The sequence below is a fragment of the Malurus melanocephalus genome, unplaced genomic scaffold, assembly GCF_030028575.1.
Source record: "Malurus melanocephalus ecotype Western Australia unplaced genomic scaffold, MMel_1.1 scaffold_429, whole genome shotgun sequence".
Lineage (NCBI taxonomy): Eukaryota > Metazoa > Chordata > Aves > Passeriformes > Maluridae > Malurus > Malurus melanocephalus.
The window spans coordinates 7027-27281 of record NW_026623661.1 but is presented as its reverse complement, the minus strand read 5'-3'; the positions used below and the strand labels follow the sequence as shown (position 1 = coordinate 27281).

The 20255-nt window shown below is 38.6% G+C and overlaps 1 protein-coding gene across 3 annotated transcripts in view; it reads right to left on the bottom strand.

Annotated features, from left to right (window-relative positions):
* DNAJC24 (DnaJ heat shock protein family (Hsp40) member C24) overlaps positions 1 to 20255 on the bottom strand; it is a 26788-nt gene extending 6533 nt beyond the window's left edge. The window contains exons 1-3 of one of the 3 annotated variants that reach the window (XM_057379995.1): positions 20159 to 20255; positions 18679 to 18819; positions 828 to 966 (exon numbers count right to left, since the gene is read on the bottom strand). In XM_057379995.1, the coding sequence (XP_057235978.1) occupies positions 828 to 966; positions 18679 to 18786 (247 nt within the window). In that variant the 5' untranslated portion in view covers positions 18787 to 18819; positions 20159 to 20255. Of the gene's footprint in view, positions 1 to 827; positions 967 to 2377; positions 2447 to 18678; positions 18820 to 20158 lie in introns of those variants that run through there. The other 2 variants (XM_057379994.1, XM_057379996.1) reach the window with 2 other exon arrangements.

Genomic DNA, 20255 nt, shown 5'->3' with positions numbered 1-20255 from the left:
TGTGTTACTGCCGAGTGTTTTCCCCACAGGCAAAGCACTATTATTGACTCCCCCCATTAACATGTAGGGTGGATATACATTTATTGAAGGTTCTAATGGAAGGCTGAGGGACTCCTATCCTGAGGCCAGAGCAGAAAGACAGCCTATCACTTCATGTAATGGTAGCCCATGTGTGACAGACCTGACCTACATTTCCCCCCTTTCTTTCTCACAACAGCCTGTCACTGTTTTAAGAAGCTATTTTCTGAGAGGTATAAAAAGAAATGTGTGCTAGAGCTGCCCAGTTAATATGYTACATTGAAATATTATTTACAAACCTGCTTTAGAAAGACTAGTTTAGGCTATGGATGAATTATGAACGCTACCTAACACACACAACGAAAAAGAGTCCTAATGATTCTGGTTATAAAYCCATTCACAATGAATGCTAGGTATAGATGGATTAATACTTACATCTAAAACACTGCAACAAAATGGAGTGTAGAACTCAAAACTAAGAACAATTAATGAAGCTACCTTCATAAAATAAAAAGAGCCAAGGTCTGCAATTAGTRTACATTTCATAATAATTCTATTGGAATTATTATGAAACTATTAGGAAAAATGCCCCCTAATGTTTTGTTGGAAGTAATTCYGTGTTTTCAGCAGCTAATGTATGTGCAGCAAAAGCTATAAATAATGGATCCACGTTTGAAAGTAGGACAAGAGTGAAAGAAACATTTGGTTCAGCACTAAACAGCATTTTAAAATACCATCTAACTACCACTCCCAGCCCCTGCTTATTTAAAGAGCTGCTGCCACTCCAGCACTCCTTGGCAGGAACTTACCACGCTGCTGCAGGTCATACTCTTTTTTTGTCTCCTCGTTCCCTAGAATTTTCCACGCTTGATCAATCTCGATGAACCGCTGCACGCGCTCCTCCACTTCTCCTGCTGGCACATCTGCCTCCTGTTTGTCGGGATGATACTGCCAATCAAAAACAAAATAAAAAAAAAAAATAAGGTTAGGGGAGTGGAAGTGAGGAGGGTGGGAGAGGAGCAATCAATAATGCATTTGATACTCAGGAGGACAGAAAAAGGGAGAAGGTCTAAGCTAAGGAGCCAAAGGAAGGGAGATGATGACACCRGCACAAGAGGAAACTGCCAATTTAATTATCCTGGAACAGCAACAGAACCACCAGTGGCACAAGTGTCACCATGTGCACTGAYGGCATTTTCTGGATAATTTGCTGATGGAATCACTGGTCTTATGGACAATTTACCTAGAGAGTGACTACCACGAGCAGAAATAGGTACACGCAGGGGACTGTGACATGTCAACAAGAGCAGGTGCTGGAGGTGCTGGCAGCTCTTGTAGCACTACACAGAGCTGATTTAAACATAACACCAATGTTTAGTTAAAGCTATTRCAGATAAATTGAGTGCTGTATTACATGTGCCTAGCTTTTTTAACSGTTTAAATGGTAAATAAAATATACATGATCAAATATAATTTATACTACATGTAATTCTACTTTTGAAAATATGCCTCAACATCTTTAATTTCTTCCAGTTCAGTGAATCAATAGCCCTTCCAAATATTTAAAGTCATGGATCACTGACTACAAAATTGTGTCAGTTTAGTTAAGAAATGGTTATTYAAGGACATGGTTATTCAAGAAATCCCATGTTAAACAGGCAACAATAATTAAAGCAGTAACACTTTTTCTCATTCATTCTGAGTAGAGCATTCTGACTTGAGTGGTTCCAATGTCTACTGAAAAGGAACCCTCAAAGCTCCAYCTTCCTGTAGCTTTAATTCATCTCCAGTAACCTTTCTAGTATTTCAAATTGCTCAGTAGACTTGATGGACCAACAGGAAACTGTTTAAGTTGAGAAAGTTGCAATATAATCAGGTCTACCAGCTGATAACTGTTATAGACCAAGTTTTCCCTTATTCTGGAGCTTTAACTGCCCTCAGTTGGGACACTGAAATGTGCAGCAGATTTTAAGACTTAGTACACCTGTTCTACAAGGGTTTAAGCCAATTTCTGATTAAATGAATCTCTGTTTTAAATTGTAACTGATTTTGGAAAGAAAAGAATAGTAGCATTACGTGCATTTGGTAAAGTCCCAAATGTAAAAGGAAGACTCCAGGAGGAGTACATCTGCTCACTGATGTATATTCATTTGCACTGATGGGTGCTACCCTGACACATCCCCTGTACAACAACAGCAGGGATGTATGAGCAACATGGTAAGTTGTGACCTCAAGTTTTTTCACAGGTGTTTTTCCCTATACAGGTGGCTGTACCTGCAACCTCATGTTTGAGGTCTGTACACAAAATCCTGTTTTTGCTCCATGTAAAGTCCCCTCTACATTCAAGACTGAGGACTACCTTATAACTTGCTGAAAATATGGCTGAAGCACAGTGTGATCCATAAAGGTTCATGTCTTAGACACTCCTTTTCTATCTCTTCAGCTGATGATGACATTCTATGGCACAAACAAAACCAAAACCTTTAGGTCATTGCATTTAGTCATTGTATTCCATAAAGGTAACTGATAGATATTTGTACTGGCCACAAAGATCACAACTTCTCAGATCAGCTAATTGGAAATGCATGGAAATATCACTGACCAACTGCCCAAAGCAGAACTTCAGCACACTGGCTTCTCTCCTGCCAAGAATGTTGAGCAAACACTCCCATAAAATTGGTGACACCTCYCCTCTACTGCATCAAAACCTTGTTTGACTGTTCAAAAATGATTTTGAACTATACYGGAAGGAGACAGCCAAATTGAGTAAGCCACGTGTCAAAAAAGTACTTTGAAAAAATAATAATCCATGCAGAAAACACTACTCTGTTCATTTCTTGAATAATGCGGAAAATTAATTATTCTTCAGGTTTATCACATAGCCCTTAACTCCTTTTCTATAGATTGGGAAAATTTATTATCTGTAGTATATGCAATTTTTCTTTTAGAAAGACTACAATTTCATCTAACTTGGAAGATGAACTCTATTGTAGGAAACCTACTAATTAAAATATATATCTATATCTACTTCTCTCCATTTTGGCCTCCAAGCTTTCTGAATCTATTAGCTCCTTCCTCTCTCAGCCTTTTTCCTCTATTATTACCTAATGCCTTTAGCAAACTACATCTRCACTAAGAAAAATCCTCAAAACACCAGCTCTTTTACTCTAATACTGCTCTTATTCTTTTTTTATTCCAGTGACCCGATTTCATCTGATTTATGTACTTATTGTTATGCTCTTCTTGACTTTTCCTACTCTCTAGCTTGCTAATCAAAATCCAGGAATGCTTGTCTGTAACAAAAACCCACTCTTGGTTCAACTTCTCCTTCCTCTCCAAGACAACAAATGAGGTGTGTTCTCTCCAGCTGGTTTAGACCCTGTTCAGCCACTCAAACAGACCAAAGTACCAAAGTTCAGAGGGAGCATTCTAATGTTCTCTGTCATATTTCAGACATAAATCAACCATGCTTTTTTTTAGGATCTTCCCTCACTCCCAGTTACCAGATCCTTGTGTCTGATCCTGCTCCCTGTCCGGTGTAACCTTCGCAGGAGCTGTCTGCAGAAACAGAGCCAGAGGTTTGGTTTTGTTTTGCAGGAGGTGAAAGATGATGGACGTTTGTGATCTCCTCCTCTTTCCCATTCAGCCTTATTTCTGGGTTAATCTCAGCTGCAGCSTGTCCAGGCTCTGTAATGAAAACAGACAGGTCTGTTTTCTACTCGACCTCCCTCCTTGGGCTCCAAGTGAAGCGCTGCTCATCTCTCCCTCATGCAGCCACTTGGGAGGCTTTACTCCAAATGCTAGAACCTGCCACATCTCCTGCAATCTCACTGCTCAAGATCTGTAAGGATGATCTTCATGTCATTCATCCACCTGAGCAGTGCTCTCAGCCCTTTACATCTTTCAGCTGCATACAGGACATGGCAATACTTCATAAAATAACTTTTTGCTGAGCACTCGTTCTGATTCCTGTGTTCAAAACCATGTCCTACTAACATGTTACTATTKAATAGGATTTTATAAAAACAGTAAATGATCCTATCCCAAGTCCAGCAGAGGGAAGGTAAAATGAAAAAGGTTTTCTTCATTTGCAATAGGTTGACACATGCCCAACCTATTTTTCCTTTATTATAACTGCACCAGAAGTAACTGAACTCCCTGTCTGGGATTTCTATCACTTTACAGCACATGACACTTTTCAGTTACTGTGAATGTTAAAAAATAAACTAATTGATTTTGGAAATATATTAGTTCATCTGATAACATTCATGTGATACTACTGCTCTCTCTCCTGATGTTTATCTTAAATTTCACATTGTCCTAGTATTTCTTGGAACCCTGGTTCTTGGTGTAAGGATTAATTMAAAAACAATTTCTTAAGGGTTGCATTTCCTCTAGCTTTTGAAATCACTAAAAAAATTTGAAAAAACACAATCCTTGAAGTGCAAAGCTCAAATGAAAACCATACCTAAAGCAGTATCTGTTGGAGACTTGGTGAAATGTTTGGCACTGCAGGGCAACAGGAAAAATTGGCTAACACAAACTTAACCTTGTGCAATTTAAATTACARTATTATTATCATACCTTGATAAAATAACTACATAGTACAGTCTTCTTCATGAACATCAGACTATACTGTTCAGCAGATTGGATGCCATGAGAAACAATGTGTCACCTGGCAATGATTAAACCATCAGAACAAAAATTTAAGTTAGATTATTCTGGACTTACAATCATGAGTCAAAGTAACCATCAAGTAGACAGTACTACCATGACTTACAACACAGTAAATTTCTCAACTATCGGATTTATTAACGATTTTAAACTCTGAAGTCATCTACAGTCTCATGGAATCACCTTGCTAAATTGAACTGACAAGTTTAGACAAGTMTTGAATTCCTGCTTTATTTGTATAGGGGATGTGTGCCTATATTTGAATAAGGGATATATTTAAAGCTGGAGATGTGCCCTCAGTAAATCAAGTAGTAGGATTTAACCAGAGGATTAATTAGATGCACCCAAGTATTTCTGCCTTTGRAGGAACTATATCTAATGACTAAATCTCAGCTTTAAGTAAATGATAGAATATTRGCATCTCAAATTAACTCAGTATCTCAGCATCCTTATTCCTTTCTCTGTGTTAGGCATAGAGCAGCAGCTACAATAGTTTTATAGCTGGACACTATTTTAATCCACGGAATGCAGTGTGCAGTATGATTTTCACCCAAATATAAATGACCTTTTTTAAAAAAAAATCACAACCTACACTACAACACCCTCTGGGATGTGCAAAAAGATGCTTATTTACATTGAAAAATAAGCAGTGATGAAAGACAGTCAGTAATGATCAGGGAAGAGAAATTCAACGCAAACTTTACAAAGAGAACGCTCCTCCATATCTAGTCCAGGTATGAAAGAACTAAATGAGATAGTGTCAGATGAGAGCAGGATACAGCACTGACATTCACTGTCCTCACAGGGCACAACAGCAAGAGGCCACAAGAGATGGACACTGCTGCTCAGAACAGGGCAAAAATGGGGTGGGGCAGGGTGGAAACAGTGCAAGCAGCTGGATGAAGACACAAACCCAAGCCATTATTTTCCAAACGCACTGCCTGACTCATGGCTGCGAATCCAAGAGAATCAAACTTTGACTCCTTATGGGAATGCACAGATTAATACCACGCACTTCTAAACCATGCTGTCAGTATTTGGGGGTTTAATCTCTATGTTCTTGTATCAAAATACTGAACAGATAATATATTCAAATTTCAGAATCAGAACTCTCCCTTGGAGTAATAAGTCCAAACTGTTTTGTTTTTTTTTTTTTTTTTTAATAGCACACTAGGGCACTAAAAAAATTAAAATGGGCTTAAGCAAGCAGAACAGAAAGCCTCATACAAACAGCCTTGGTCTACACAAAGTTAACCAAACAAGCATGTTGCACTAAGACAAAGTGCACAATTCATTACCAGTATGTCCCTTGCAATATAATAAAGGGCATCCTTTAAACACAACAACAAGATCATAATGCAGAAATTAATGTGAATATAAAAAATATCAAAATTGGGAACTATGTTTAAAAATCATTTTGTCATGCTTTATCCAACATTTATACATTAGCAGCTGTAATTGTTATTATCTACAGGTTAAGCTAATGAAGTCAGGACAAAAACTGTCAAGTGTTCTCATCTGACAGAAGTGTTCATAGGTCCATGCAAATCTGTCTGTACGTTACAGAGCCCATCATAACACTTCACATTGCATTAAAAAGAAGCTGCAAGACAGTCARCATTAAGAAGAAAAATATTATCTGGCTATTTCCTATTTAACTTCTGACTGAGTCTAAATTTTTGTTACATTTCCCTGATTAAAAAACAAAACAACTGAGTAAATTTAATGCCAGGCTGTTCTTAKGAGGAAACTCCTTTGCCCCTGCTTACAATATATGTAGTAAATACCAGTTTTTCCTGAGACCTGCCAATAAATCTCACCCCCTGACATAGTGTCTGTTCGTACTCAGTTTTTGGCTGCTCTGCCACGAATGCCAACAAAGGGACCAATTAATGAAAACTTTCTTGATACATTCCCAGTGGATGAATGTCCGCCTTGCAGAAGGTACCTTGACAACATTCATCTCACACAGGCCAAATGGTTGCTCTGTGGTAGCAATTAAGACACCACCAGCCTTGGCTAGATTTAAACCAACAACCAAATCTGTGTAGGTCGGAACAAATGCTCATAGAAATCTGGAGAAATTAACTGCTAAACAAGGGCTGGATTGGGTCATATAATTGCATCCATTTCTCTASTTATTTACAGACCACGAGGACACATTTTTGTGAGAAAGTAATTACAATTCCTAATAGAAAAATCTCCCAATCTGACCATATGACCACAATATTTAAACCACATCTATAAATATCTAAGAAATCAACAACTATTCTAAATAATTTCAAAAATCAAAATATTATGGTAGGCTGACATTCTCTTTGTACTCAGTTTTTTTTGTCTCTCTCCACAAAAAGACTGTGTTCAGTYTTCATCTTCCCATCGCTTTGGAATCAAGTTTGGACAATTAAGCTCARTGCAGCATTCCACCCCTTTCTAAAATTACATTTGGAATCAGAGCTTTGTTGCTTTGATCCAGAAGTGCCTATCTGAGAGTCTCTTGCTGCAGACTATGAGCAGGATTAGTGTGAGAGCTGGTGGAAAAACCCTGCCTCCACTGCAAAGCTCAGACTGACTTTGGGTTTTTTAGCAGGATACCCACCCTGAAATCTCTGTGAACAGTTTAAAGTGTGGCTCGACCAGGCCACAGCCCTGATGAATTCTGCTTTTGGTCTCAGGGCTAAATAAATTTATGTTTAAAGTTATCTGAGATACGAAATTTYTGCATCTGAAATACTATTAGAAAAGCTTACCACAGGAGTTAGSGGGAAGGGCTCCTCCACYACCCCACACTCTGGCAAAACTGCACATTCYCAGGTCTAAACTTYCATTACAGGGCTTTAGCAATATTTYCAATCAAATTAGGCAGCAYRTATGGGAGTTCCAGATCAGCTGATAGAGCACCAAAATGTAAAGCTGAGCTCTGCTGGATGCAGAACAGAAAAGGAACCATGTAACGCAATTACAACATTCCAAGAGCTACATAATTACAATTAAAGTTAACACTTTGGCAAATTTTACATCCAGCATCACACTGAATACTTCCAGTCACAAATCCCCATCAGCACGGAACAGAATTAACACACAGATCTGGTATTGCCTATGCCATGTCAGCTCTAGCTGAGCACCCAAGCACAACACCTCCAAATGATCATTTGCTCTGGTTGTGGGCAGGATTTACAAAGCACACACTGGCTGCTGTGCTCTAGAGCCCAAATGTTTTTTTTTGCACAATCCATTCTGTGATGGGTTTTAAATCAGAATAGGCTAAATGATCAATTCATTTATTAAATCAGAATTTGAACTTCTGGCTAATAAAATTTAAGAAAAGCAGGTTTTWGCCACCTGTGACCATCAAGGAAAAAGGTGACAAACATGCACTTGGCCCCCACCCTGTGGCACTCACTGAAAGGTCACAGATAGAAACCATTTTCCAACTTCAGCAGCTGAGCTTATAAAATTGGGGCAAGTTAAAAAAGTACACTATTTTACCACAAAAAAAAAGAAAGAGGTTATTTATTCAATAAAAGTATTCTGAAACAGGAAGATGTTTCTTTCAATAAAATGAAGAAACATAAACTGCAGGGGAAAATTAGTTAATTTTGAAAAAATCTTTGATTTAAATAGGTAAACGTTAAATTTCTGACACTAGCGGAAGAACTTCTGAACAAAGAATGTGAATTWATTRCCAACRTATTTATACAAATGAATGGAAAAAMCCCACTAATTACCAGTAACTAAATAATTCTGGCATCTTACCTTCCTAGACTCTGTGCTTYTCAATTCAAAATTACTTAAGTTTCAACTGAAAAACTTTTGAGTACTGCTGGGTAATCAAAAACAAGTTGGGGTGGAACCCTTGAGCACTGTGGGGCTGGCTGCTCTTAACTTAAAATGGCAAGCAAAAGAATTCTATCACAGGAGCCAGGAAATCTTACTGCCCTAGTGTTCCTCTCTTACTACATACATGTATTTAAAAAAAAAAAGAACAATTATAGTGTACATCACCTCTAACATTAAAAAATAACCTGAGCAAACAAAGGCTCATGAGCCTTTGACTTCAGAGCAAGACATGTGCAAAACACAGGGCTGTTAATACAGTATGTGCTCCTTCTATGAAGTATCTCCAGCATCTCCCAAGGTTGCAGTGCAAAGGGAAATATTTCAGCAATGAAKATTTCCTTCCCTGCCTTTTCCACAGGCCTATTTTGCATATAAAGGTCTTGTACAGTTCCGCCCTGAGGCGACATCACAGTCTGGGCTCTGTGGCCTACATGGTCCATCAGGTACTAATTAGGTAGCATGTTCTGTCAACACTTTCTTGCTCTTCTTCCATTAATTGATCATCCTGCCCAATTAATACAATGCAACACAGTTCTGAAATCCTTGAGATSCTTTACCTGTGAGAAACAAGGGTGGAGGGAAAAAACACCCTCCAAAAGGGTCACAAGGTAACTGCACTTGTCTAAAACCTGGACTGACAATAACACCACTGTGCTGAAAGGTTAATTATGTTCCTACCAACTTCCTCTTGAGCCCAAGATTGTTTTATTATCTAAGAATAAAGAGCAAATACAAGCAAAAMAARACCYCAAACMTACATCAYCTAACAGAGGTTATACTAAGTTTARAAATGATAATAGCTTATGAAAAATTACAGGCTGCAGAACTAAACTCACTTGGCCATTAACAGCATATTTATCATCAGAATATGTGTGGTTAATGTTATCAGGGTTAGGTRCTACAGACCAGAAAATAAGCCATGAACACTGCAGATTCTACAGCACACCTATGCACACAGGACTCCAAACAGCCGCCCTTCCAGCCACACAGCCAAAGCAACCATAAATCAGCATTTTATAAAAATCAAGAGAAATAAAATAYGTCTTTTCTCCATTTATGAGACTGCACTGAAGATAGCAAAGACAAAAACCAAACGACAAAGCAGCTGCCAAATACAACACGCTACTGCCACCTAATGCTTACCAGATTACAGCAAAACACGACATTGCTCCTCTGCACTACACCACAGCAAGTCACAAAATTTAGTGCTGTTTTTAAATATTTGCTTTACATTTTGTCCTTTACAGTCTTCCCAAACTGAACTGCTTTCTTGCACACAAAGATTGGAACAGGCAAGATGTGTGTTCAGTGGAGTAAAAAGGAATAGCAGGGATGTAACACATGCATTTCAATAGGAGACTCACAGTGAGAAGTGAGAACACTCMCTAGGTCAGGTTCCACACCAGCACAACTCACTATTGAAAAGCTTCATGTGACAAGTGTTTGGGAAGAGAAAAAAAGAGAAAGAAAAGAGATGAGTGCTCTTAAGTTAAAACAGCACAAAACAAGATTACTTTGAAGGTGCTTTTTGTATTTCACTGATTTTACAAAGCATTCTCTCCAAAAYGTGAAACTTGTTCACTTCCATGAAAAGAATAGTGTCAGGTCTTAAACTTGCCTTCCTAGTCCACAATCAGTCTTTTCAACTTGYTCACTCAATTGGCAGAAGTTAGCAGGGAACATGGAAGGAGCCTTCTTGTTCCACTTGCAAAGAGGAGAATCAGAAAGTGAAGAGCTCCTCGCCACATTCAATCTTTTCATATAGAGATTTAAACTACCCCAAAGGATGTCTATCCAAAGACAGCTGGACAAAAGAGCAAGGAATTTATCTGCTTGATTCATTGCTTCAGTCCATCTCTTCATCCTTTTCCCAAACACAAACAGTCTTTAAGCTTTTTAATAACTTTAGCATTGCTCTACCTGATCTTGCTATCAGCTTTGACACTGATTAYAGCCTGCACTGTCCATCTCCAAGATGATTCTTACTCATGGGAAATATTCTTCAATTGTGGAAAAATAAAAAAATGACCATTTCATTTTCCTTCTTATCTCTTAGAACTTTTCCATTCTATGACTTTTTTCTAACACTGCTCATTGATCAATTAGCTGGTGAAAACTGTGCCCAGTCTTGTACCTTTTTCCTCCTCATAATCTGCTATGATCAAAATTGTTGTGCAAGTATCAATCTTCCCACACAATATTCAACTGTTTGCATGTTTTACATGCATTATTAATCTTTTCCATAACCTTTTAACCAGAAATAACCACTGTTATACAGAACATCCAGCACAGCAGAACTACACATTTGCTTGAGACAGATAAAATCCACCAAAACAGAAATATTTCAGGTAACTCTATTGTTGCTTCAGCTGTTACTATAAGGAASTATTTGACTCAAATATTTGCAGCAAAACATCCTCAAGGCAGCACTCTGAAGGAAAAAGGAGTTTTCTCTTAACATTTTTGTTATGCATTAATCAATGGATCATTTTAAAAGAAAACTCCCACAGACAACCCAAACTGCTTTCTTTTAAAACCAGCCAGAATTTTAAAAAGAAGCTAGGATTAAACGTGCACAGCAATGTGCAACAGTTATGCAGAACACAAAATGTGCTGCATTCACTAACAGCAGCACAATAAAAACACAGGACAGGACTAGCARTCCACTGCAGAAAATTCTTGAAAATTACTTGAATCCTCAAAGCGCAATTAAAAAAAACCCAGAGACTAAATTACACTGTCTTAAACTCACTGATGTCCATGCTGGGTTTCTTTTTTTTTTAATGCTTTTTTTTTWAAGCTAAACATACTTTGAATGCAATTGCTTTTACCATGGTCCTCTAGCATCACCTTACTATTCTGGGTTCCACACTCTCACTAGTGTTAAGTTTTGCCAGTGGCTCTTTGTCCAAGGCACATTTATCAATCTGCTATTTTAAAGCACTCCAGCTCCCCCTGCAAAAACAAAGAACTGGAGATTCTTGCTTGGACATTTTCACCACATGAGACAGAACCTGTTGCAGTGGGGCAATGGAAATGGATCCCACTTCTGCAGCAGCAATAACCAGTGCATCCTACAGAAACTGAAATAAGGAACTCTTGGTCCTTTCTCCCCCAGCTCCCCACTCTCTGGACAGATCTAACCCCTCAGACACTGAGAGGAGTCTGATCAAACAGTCTGATCAAACAGCAAGTGATTACCACATATAACTTACATATTAAATATTCACACCACTCACCCCTTTCAGCTCTTGAACAGACTTAATGCTGAAATCAAATGTAAATGTTTCAGTTCCTATTGATAGCACAGAAAATCAATTGTTGTTGTATAAATACAAGAAAATAATTATTTGGCTAATGAACATTTGAAAATGAGGAGAAAAAAACAGAAGCTATGGTTACCAAAAAGTATATCTTTAGAAACATTTTCCCTTTCATTTTCTTCTCTTTCCATGGCTTCCTATTTTCCTATGAGGAGTGACCCAAGAGCCTCACAAGGTACTTCAAAAAGCCCTTTGAATACTACACTATACAGCAGGAGAAGAAGAAACAATAGAAAAATCCATCAAAAACTAGCAGAGGAATTAAGGGAAAAAACAAACACTTTTAAATTACAGGAGTACAAGGGTAAAAATATAAAGGGATTTTTTTTCTTTTCTAAATTTCTGGCTGCTATGCTCACAATTACACTATTAAATGTCACATTAAACCAGGTTCTGCTGCTCAGGCATAGATTAATGTGACCCCATTCATACAATAATTCCAGACAAACAAATAGCTAGGAAAATAGTTTAGGCAAATGCTACGTTTGTGTGAAAGCAACCCCCAAATCCTCTATTTTATTACAGAAAAAAAAACCAAAAACATCCACAACTAACAACAAAAAACCCTCCAGAAAACCAAACCAACCARGGTTGCTAAAACTACTGAAAAAACGGGGATGAACCTTTGCAGCTGACATCAACAGCAGTGAGTGAAGGAAAACCCACAGGATGCTATTTCCTGGCTGAGCAACATCTGGCAGAAGGGCAGGAACAGGCAGTTTGGGGCAGGAGCCTTCAGCTGCCACTGGGGCTTGCAAAATGAAAACCCTTCTGCAGGCAAAGGAAGTCAAGTACTTTGATAGCCACAATTGCCTRAGAGATGCTAAGCACAAAGCAGAGTTTTCTGGGTGCCCCCAGTCACTAACACAGTATTCCAAACCAAAGGATAATGTTMATTTTCCAATTCATTTGGAATACCTGGAAACACCTCACACCTTTAAGGGGTCATATTTAAGCATAAGGCAAAATAATCAGAGTCCCTAAGGCACTTCAGATGCAGATGGAAAGCAGACCTTAAAGAATACAGGACTTCTTTTGAAGAATTATTTCTGAGCTCCAACATTATTTCTTAGCTCTTAATTATTTCGTAACTCCAACACTTGCATAGCAAGTGGTTTTGATTTTTGGTTTTCTTGAAACTATTTCTTTCAGCTTTCTCCACCTCTTCTGCAAGTCAGGATGCCTTTCTCAGCCAGCTCCTGGGCAGGATGGGCACASAGTTCACCCTCCAGCTGGCTGCTGACCACTCAGAGCACTGCCTGGTGAGTGAATCCCTGCATTTCACTGCATTAGCAGCTGCCTAATTCTGTACAGCACAGTGACTGCAGAGGAGCACTTACAGCCCAAGGACAGACTGCCACAAGATTTGCACCTTCCAGGGCTCAAACTGAGCCCGCAGGAGCTTCAGCTCAGATGTGACAGCATCACACAGCTCCACAGAGCTCAGCTTTAAGCACCACCCTGACCCATGCAACACCTTCGTAGTGCTACTCAGACTGATAAAAGTTCCTGTTACTCCAACGCCTGCAACATGATCACCACCAGTGTAGCTCCCTGTTCTSCAGACTTCCTACTGAATATCATGGTAAACTCTTCTGGGGTGGGGAAAAGCCAAACAAAACCCAGCAGCAAAGTCAGGTGAATAAATCAAACAATGACTCTCATGGTTTCATCAGCAGCAGCACGATCATGCCCTGGCTAATGAAGCTGTTTGAATTAGTGACTTCTGGAACACGGTGCTTCACTTGGTACTACCTAGCCTAGTAATCAACTTTTAAAGTCTCAACTTGAAAATATGCCCCCTTCTTTTTATTAAAGTGATAACTAGTAAATCTGATGTAAAGAACAGCTCAAAGTAAAACTACCCAGAGCATTAAAGCAATAGTGCTTTGCACTGAACTTGATGGCTTATCTTTCTMTCTGTAGCAATTAAATTAACAGTCAAGCTCCAGCCAGGCTGCCCTGAACTCGTTCTGTTTATACTTCAAATCACAAATCCATTTTCCCCCAGTTAGATGAAGTTAGAATTAGCTAAGCACATTGATCTGTTAAATACCTCTAACAAGTATGTAGCTATTCAAACAAAAAAATAAAAACTCTGCCAAGGCTATTAAGAAAGGAATACACACACTGCCTGATTCTCGCTATGAGACTTTCAATACAAAACTCAAAGTGTTTTCATTTTTAAGTTCCAAATCCTCAGCTTAAACTCAGTATGAAGTTCCTCAGTAGGCGGGTCCTTTCAGGAGTAAAACTGAATTTACCTTGCAACAAACTTTAAAAGAAAATCATGCAAGCAGCTCTTTAACTTTACATATGACACCCTCTGCACTCCTTTTGATTGCAGAATTTAGATGTGTACATAATTCTGATAACAGATTTTTTGTYCTCCAGAAAGTTATATCTTTCCTTTGAACATTCTCCATGGAATAATCTCTTCTTGCCATTATTTTGYCTCATTAAATTAAATTTCTATTAATTATTTATCATTGCTGAGAGTCATTCTCACCTATGCCTGATGCTCTATTTGCAATTCTTCCACTCTTTCAAACAGATCAAGTGAGCACCTCAAACACATTGTATTTATGTACACACACAGACCACCCCTTTTGATAAAAAAGATAATCCTTGTAACACTCTGTGTTAAATGGCACATTTTATTTCCTTACCATATTAAAAATAAGAGCTTCTTGCATACTGCCTGCTCAAATTACATGGATTTTCTTTAAGATTAGGGCATACATTGTAACAGCAGCATATAATTTTCCTGCACAATAATTTTTTTCCAGTTGAAAGGTATCCTACAATATCATCAGCATCAACAGGAACAGACACCTGATTTTCAGCTAGACAAAGCTTATGCATTCGGTGACTTTATTCCTGGTGAAAAGCAGTTTTCAGATATAAAGCAATTACATAAAAATTCAAAAACAATCTGACAACTCATTCTTTGACCAGAAAGTGCTAGACCAAAGGAAGATGCAAAAATTGTGCCAATAATAAAATAGTTTAACTTTCCCYCCTGCCCCCAAATGTCCTTTTTTTGCTGCTCTAATTTCATCTGCTGTAGATTTTATACTCATTCAGACATGGAACTCTGTAATGACAATAAACACTGTCCTTCCTAAAAGCTGGTATGAATTCCTCAAAAAACCAAGTATAGAGTGTAAAACCCGTTTACCCATTTAAGCAATCACCTTGCTGAATGTATTGTCTATCTGTGGAAAAAAGGTTGTGCATTCCCCAAATACCTCAAACCATCAACATGTCCCAAAGGCAGAAGATTAAAGACCAAACTCCTACCACTCCAACAAGATATTAATTCTCAGAATTTGTTGGATTCCTTTCAGAGTATGGAGCTACAAGTTGTCTGTGATTCAGAAAGCACTTTAGCATGAATTTACAAGAGCCAGCCAAGGAATCTCTGCATCGAGCTATGCTGGTTTCAAGGCACTCATTTGCATTTTGTTTTGTCTTTCAGAATTACTGGCTGGAGCTTTGTGCCAGATACTATAAGCCTGCATACACTGCAGTTTTTTTTCCTTTTGAAAATAAGCTTTTTATAGAATTGACAGTGGCAYATGCATCTTATGCCCAAAAGTCTATGCATATAAAGATGATCCAAGAATTATTTTCAGAAAATTATGTTTCATTAAGTTCCAAAGAAATTTTATAAATATGYTTGAATAATTAGTAGGTGTGGGAAAAAAATATCTACTTTTAGCCCAAACCTTTTCTCTGTATCAAATTAATACTATTGTTAAGGATGGAACTGACAAGTAGGAATTGATATTATCTACAGTAAAATAATTCACTTAAATGTCCCCCAACGTTGTGACCTGACCAAATGAAAACACTAAGTACAGTAAAAAAAAAATGGCAAAACAGTAAGCAAATAGATTCACTCTAGTAGGGTGTCTATGCATAGCTTTTTTCTGGGTTACTAACCTTTTCCATCCTCAATTTGTTATAATTAACAAAAATGGGTTCAGTTTTAAAAATTCACCAGTTTTAAGCTAATTTGCCGTTATCAAGTCATTCTTACAAAGCTACAATTGAACCACTTTTGATTGTGTACTACTTTGTATTATTAAGGCCAATCCTGAGATTTAACTGCAAATATAGYTATCTTTTGGATGACATATGGCAAGATCTCCAACTCTTTTTAGCTYTGGAAATTTTACATCTGCCTGTTCCTTCAAGATGCTAAGCATACATGTGTTGACAAATACAGAAAATAGCAGATGGCAAAAAGCAAATGCTCAACATGAAGCATTGGGGATCACTTGAAAAAGGCTTGGATTCAGAGATTTGCCATTTTTGTTTTAACAGCAGAATTATGCTCAAAAATAAATTCCACTGTCTATTCTGCTTGATGCTAAGGAACACGTGACTAGAATATTCATGTGACTAGAATATTCATGATTACAGAATCAATGTCATAATAACAGATCCATCCACTGCTGGATTTCTCACTGACAATGAACAGTAGAGGCCTAGGAAATAGCATCAGGACAATACAAACATTCAGCAATATTCCCCTTACATATCCAATATTCAGAAGTCCACAGCTCATGGATCCCTGTATCAGAGAAAACATTTCTTTACTAACATTCCATGGCAGATTTTTCTTTCATGTAAGTCTACAAAGTTTTTTCAACCATGGAACTCCTAAACTACTGTGGCACTAATTTTTACTCTGTAACTAAGATAAGTACTGTCCCCTCAAGTCACTCCTACAGCCAGTGGGGATTTAAGGTGTATAAAAATCATGGTGGTCTTATTATCACCATGCTTTTACAGACTGTGGAGTGACTGTGCTAGATGCTGCATCAGTAAGTAGACCATCAAATAGAGTCTGTAACAGCTCAACTGAAAGGAAAAGATGAGCAGAGACAGGACATATGGTAACAACAACAGACAAGCAGATCTGCCTTGGGAAAACACCTACAGTAAACATCAGGAAACATCTCTTTCTAGTCAGAGAGATCCACCACAGATACTAAAAGAAAAAAGGTATCTTCACTTTCCCTAACATCTCTCACTGAGTTTTCACTCCCCCTATTCTTTTCAAATAAAGAGCACTAACTAATTAGGTTGGAAATATCCAAGGTGCTAAAGAAATGCTTGTACATTAAAATAATACTTTAACCTCTCAAAACTGTGTAGATACATGGTTGTTAACATTGATAATTCTCATTTCATACACCCCAAAATAATTACATGAAATTACATGGAAATACAGCCCTATAACACAAAGTTTTATCTGTGGGAAAAGGGACTATGTAGTTTCACTTCTGTAATAGCTCTGAACACGACCTATGATTTTAATTCCATTRTACATCAATTCATGGGACAGAAATACATTAATTCCATAACAGCATTCAGTTTAAATAAGCCCCTGTCTGAACAGAAGTAATCACACTGTGCTCTCCTGATCATCTTCATTACTAAAAAACCAAAGAATTTATGGCCCCTGTCTGCACACAAGCATCTTGTCTGGTATAGAAACTAAAGACTAAGTACACAAATTAGTTTCAGACAAAAAAAATAAGTTCTCAGGAAGCACTGAGAAGATGTGCAGCAGGGCTGCCTAGCAAATTCAACTGAATATCAAAATGTGTAAAACTGRAACATACTGGTGAAATGGCCAACTTTAAAACCATTTTTTACAGTGGTCAGAAATAAAATTATTTAAAGAAATCCATACTAACATAAACAAACTCCACCCAGWGCCATGAATTTCTTTTAGCTCTAATAAAACTCAGTCTCCTGGTCACTGGCATTCTCTTTTACCTCACTTAAAAATCTCAGCTTCTTTTCACATTTGTTCTGACGCCTCAAATCTGCCATGCACGTGCTCCACGGCCCTGCCAATACTGACAGTCTAGCTAGCAGCTTCCTAAAGAGAGTTTTTCCTATAAAAAGTGAGTTCTGCTCACCTCCTTTCTTCTTCTCTAGCAAGTCTCCAACTCCAAGAAACAGGAATTTAGTTACCTTGGGAATTCTATTTRTCTACCAAATTCAGCTGAGAGCAGTATCAAAAAATGCACTCCATTTTTCTCAGAAACCCAGGCCAAAGTACTTTTTGAGCAAAATGCCTGAACTCAGGGGAGGGTSTAAAACAGAATAACCAAGAATCACACAGATTCTGGTAAGCTGTGAGAGTCTTATGCACATATATCAGCAGCACAGAAAGAATTATGGGAATTCACAGAATGTGAAGTCCTGATGCATAACCAAGAATACAACTCCACAAAAACTCAGCAAAAACTTTCCAATAAAATTAGTATTAACATATTTTCCTCCAGTACATTTTCTATTCCATTACTGCAGGCTATCAGGAAAAATATTTTTTTTCCTTTGCATCTGGTCTTTGCATACTCAAGGGTTACATTCTGCACACTGTAACTGCATATGCAGGACAGTAAAAACCACAAGTATCAATCAGCAAATTTCATGTRCTACAAAGACTTTTTGACTTCTGTGCCTGATTATCCAGCACTTGATAAACAAGTATTTGTCTCAGTTTAGCAAAGCTGGGAGACACATCAGTGTTTTGGAATCAGAACAGCACAACCCCTCTTTGCAAAATCTGCTAACTCAAACTCAAACTCTGCAAAATCTGCTAACTCAAATAACTGCAGATATTTATTTCAATCTTAAATCAACCTCAGTGAACTAGGATACTATGAACTTGATACTATGAACACACTCTGAGCAATCATATTGATACAAAAAAATAAAAAAGAAACCTGCAGCTGTTATGTTAATGGTTTATAAAATTATTTTTGTGTGTCTTAAATGTGAAACCCAGACTTACCAACAGAGCGAGTTTTTGGTATTTCCGTTTCAGTTCTGCCAGGCTGTCCGATGGTTTGGCACCCAGGACCTTGTACCAGTCTTTCTGGTTTATCCTCTCAAAGGCCATAGCCKGACTTGCTTGAAGATCACTTTCTTAGCACTATGTAAGAAAATCAAATAAACGTAATTACAATTTGAAAGAAAAAGCAAAAAGGAGGACATGGCAAAACACAGGATCACAAAATTGACTTTAGCCCTCAAGGATAATTATATATGTTTATATGAGAACTACTGAGCAAAAGTTTAACTCACATGGCCATTCCATCTCATAGAGGTTAAAGTGCTCTGTTTCCTGCCCAAGTGCCTCAGCATATCAAGTTTCAGAAGCCATCCATACTTCTTTAAAAATAATTCTTAATAAAATTAACTGTTTTGAAGAGACCCAGGTAACAGAGACACCTTTCATAGAGACACTTTCCAAAACAAGCTTTTGATTTTGAAGCAATACTGTACTTAACACATGAAAACGTGAAGTACATAAAGGCATGATAGTTTTCAATTTGAGAGTAAGATCCATGCAAGGAGACACAATTAAAGGTATGTCTTGGTTTTTACAAAATGCCATTCAGAGCATGGCAATTCCCTCATTCTGCTGAGTAGGGATGGCAACTTTCTTGAAGTAGAAGGGCATACAGAAACAAAAAGGAGTGAACCAAAATATATAAAGTTAACGCAGGTCTCTAAGTAAAACCTAACTTCCTGTGTGGGTACCAATTTTGGCCATCTATCATCGAGTTAATGACCCAGAAAGAAAAAACATAAACAGGAAAATTAAGCTTTAGTAATAGAATGGCAATACTTGTGCTTCCCGCACATTCTTAGATATGCTGGAATTCCAAGCTTGCAGCACTGGTTTACCATGAACTTTTAGATAAGAGATAACACTGCCAGCAGGCGAGAGCTTTGTAAATACACAGGTTCTATAACTGGGAGTTAATTAATTGCGAAAGAAAAAAAACAGGTGGTTTGTTGTTTTTTGGGGGGGCTTTTTTGTTTTTTTTTTTTCTGATTTCAGCACTAAAACTGCTTCCTGGTGACTACGGTCGTACTTCTTTCATGGGGGAAAGTAAACTACGTTTTTCAAAGCTGGCAGAGCTCCGAGCAGACGGCGGGCACACACACTGCAGGGAGATACACCACGCACCCGTCCTGYCCGCCCCGCACCCCGCTTCTCCCTGGGGACCCCGCCCGCCTTTGAGGACCCGCGGAGGGGCAGAGCCTCCGGGGCGGCGCTTTCCGACACCGCTCCCCACAGCGGAGCCACGGCACAACCACGGCGGGGCCACCTCGGGCCTCTGTACGGGCCGAGAGCGGCCACCGCAGCCCGGCCAGGCCGCGGCCCCGCRCAGCGCACCGGGCCCTGCCGGAGACCCCCGTCCCCGTTCCCTCAGCCCCCCAATCCTCCCCGGTGCCCCTCTGCCCCCCGACCCCGTCCATACCCCCACATTACCCCCGGTCGCTCCTCGGYCCTCGCCGCCGCTCCGCGCACCGACCTGCCCCTCACCGGCCATAGCTGTGCCACGCATAACTCCTCCG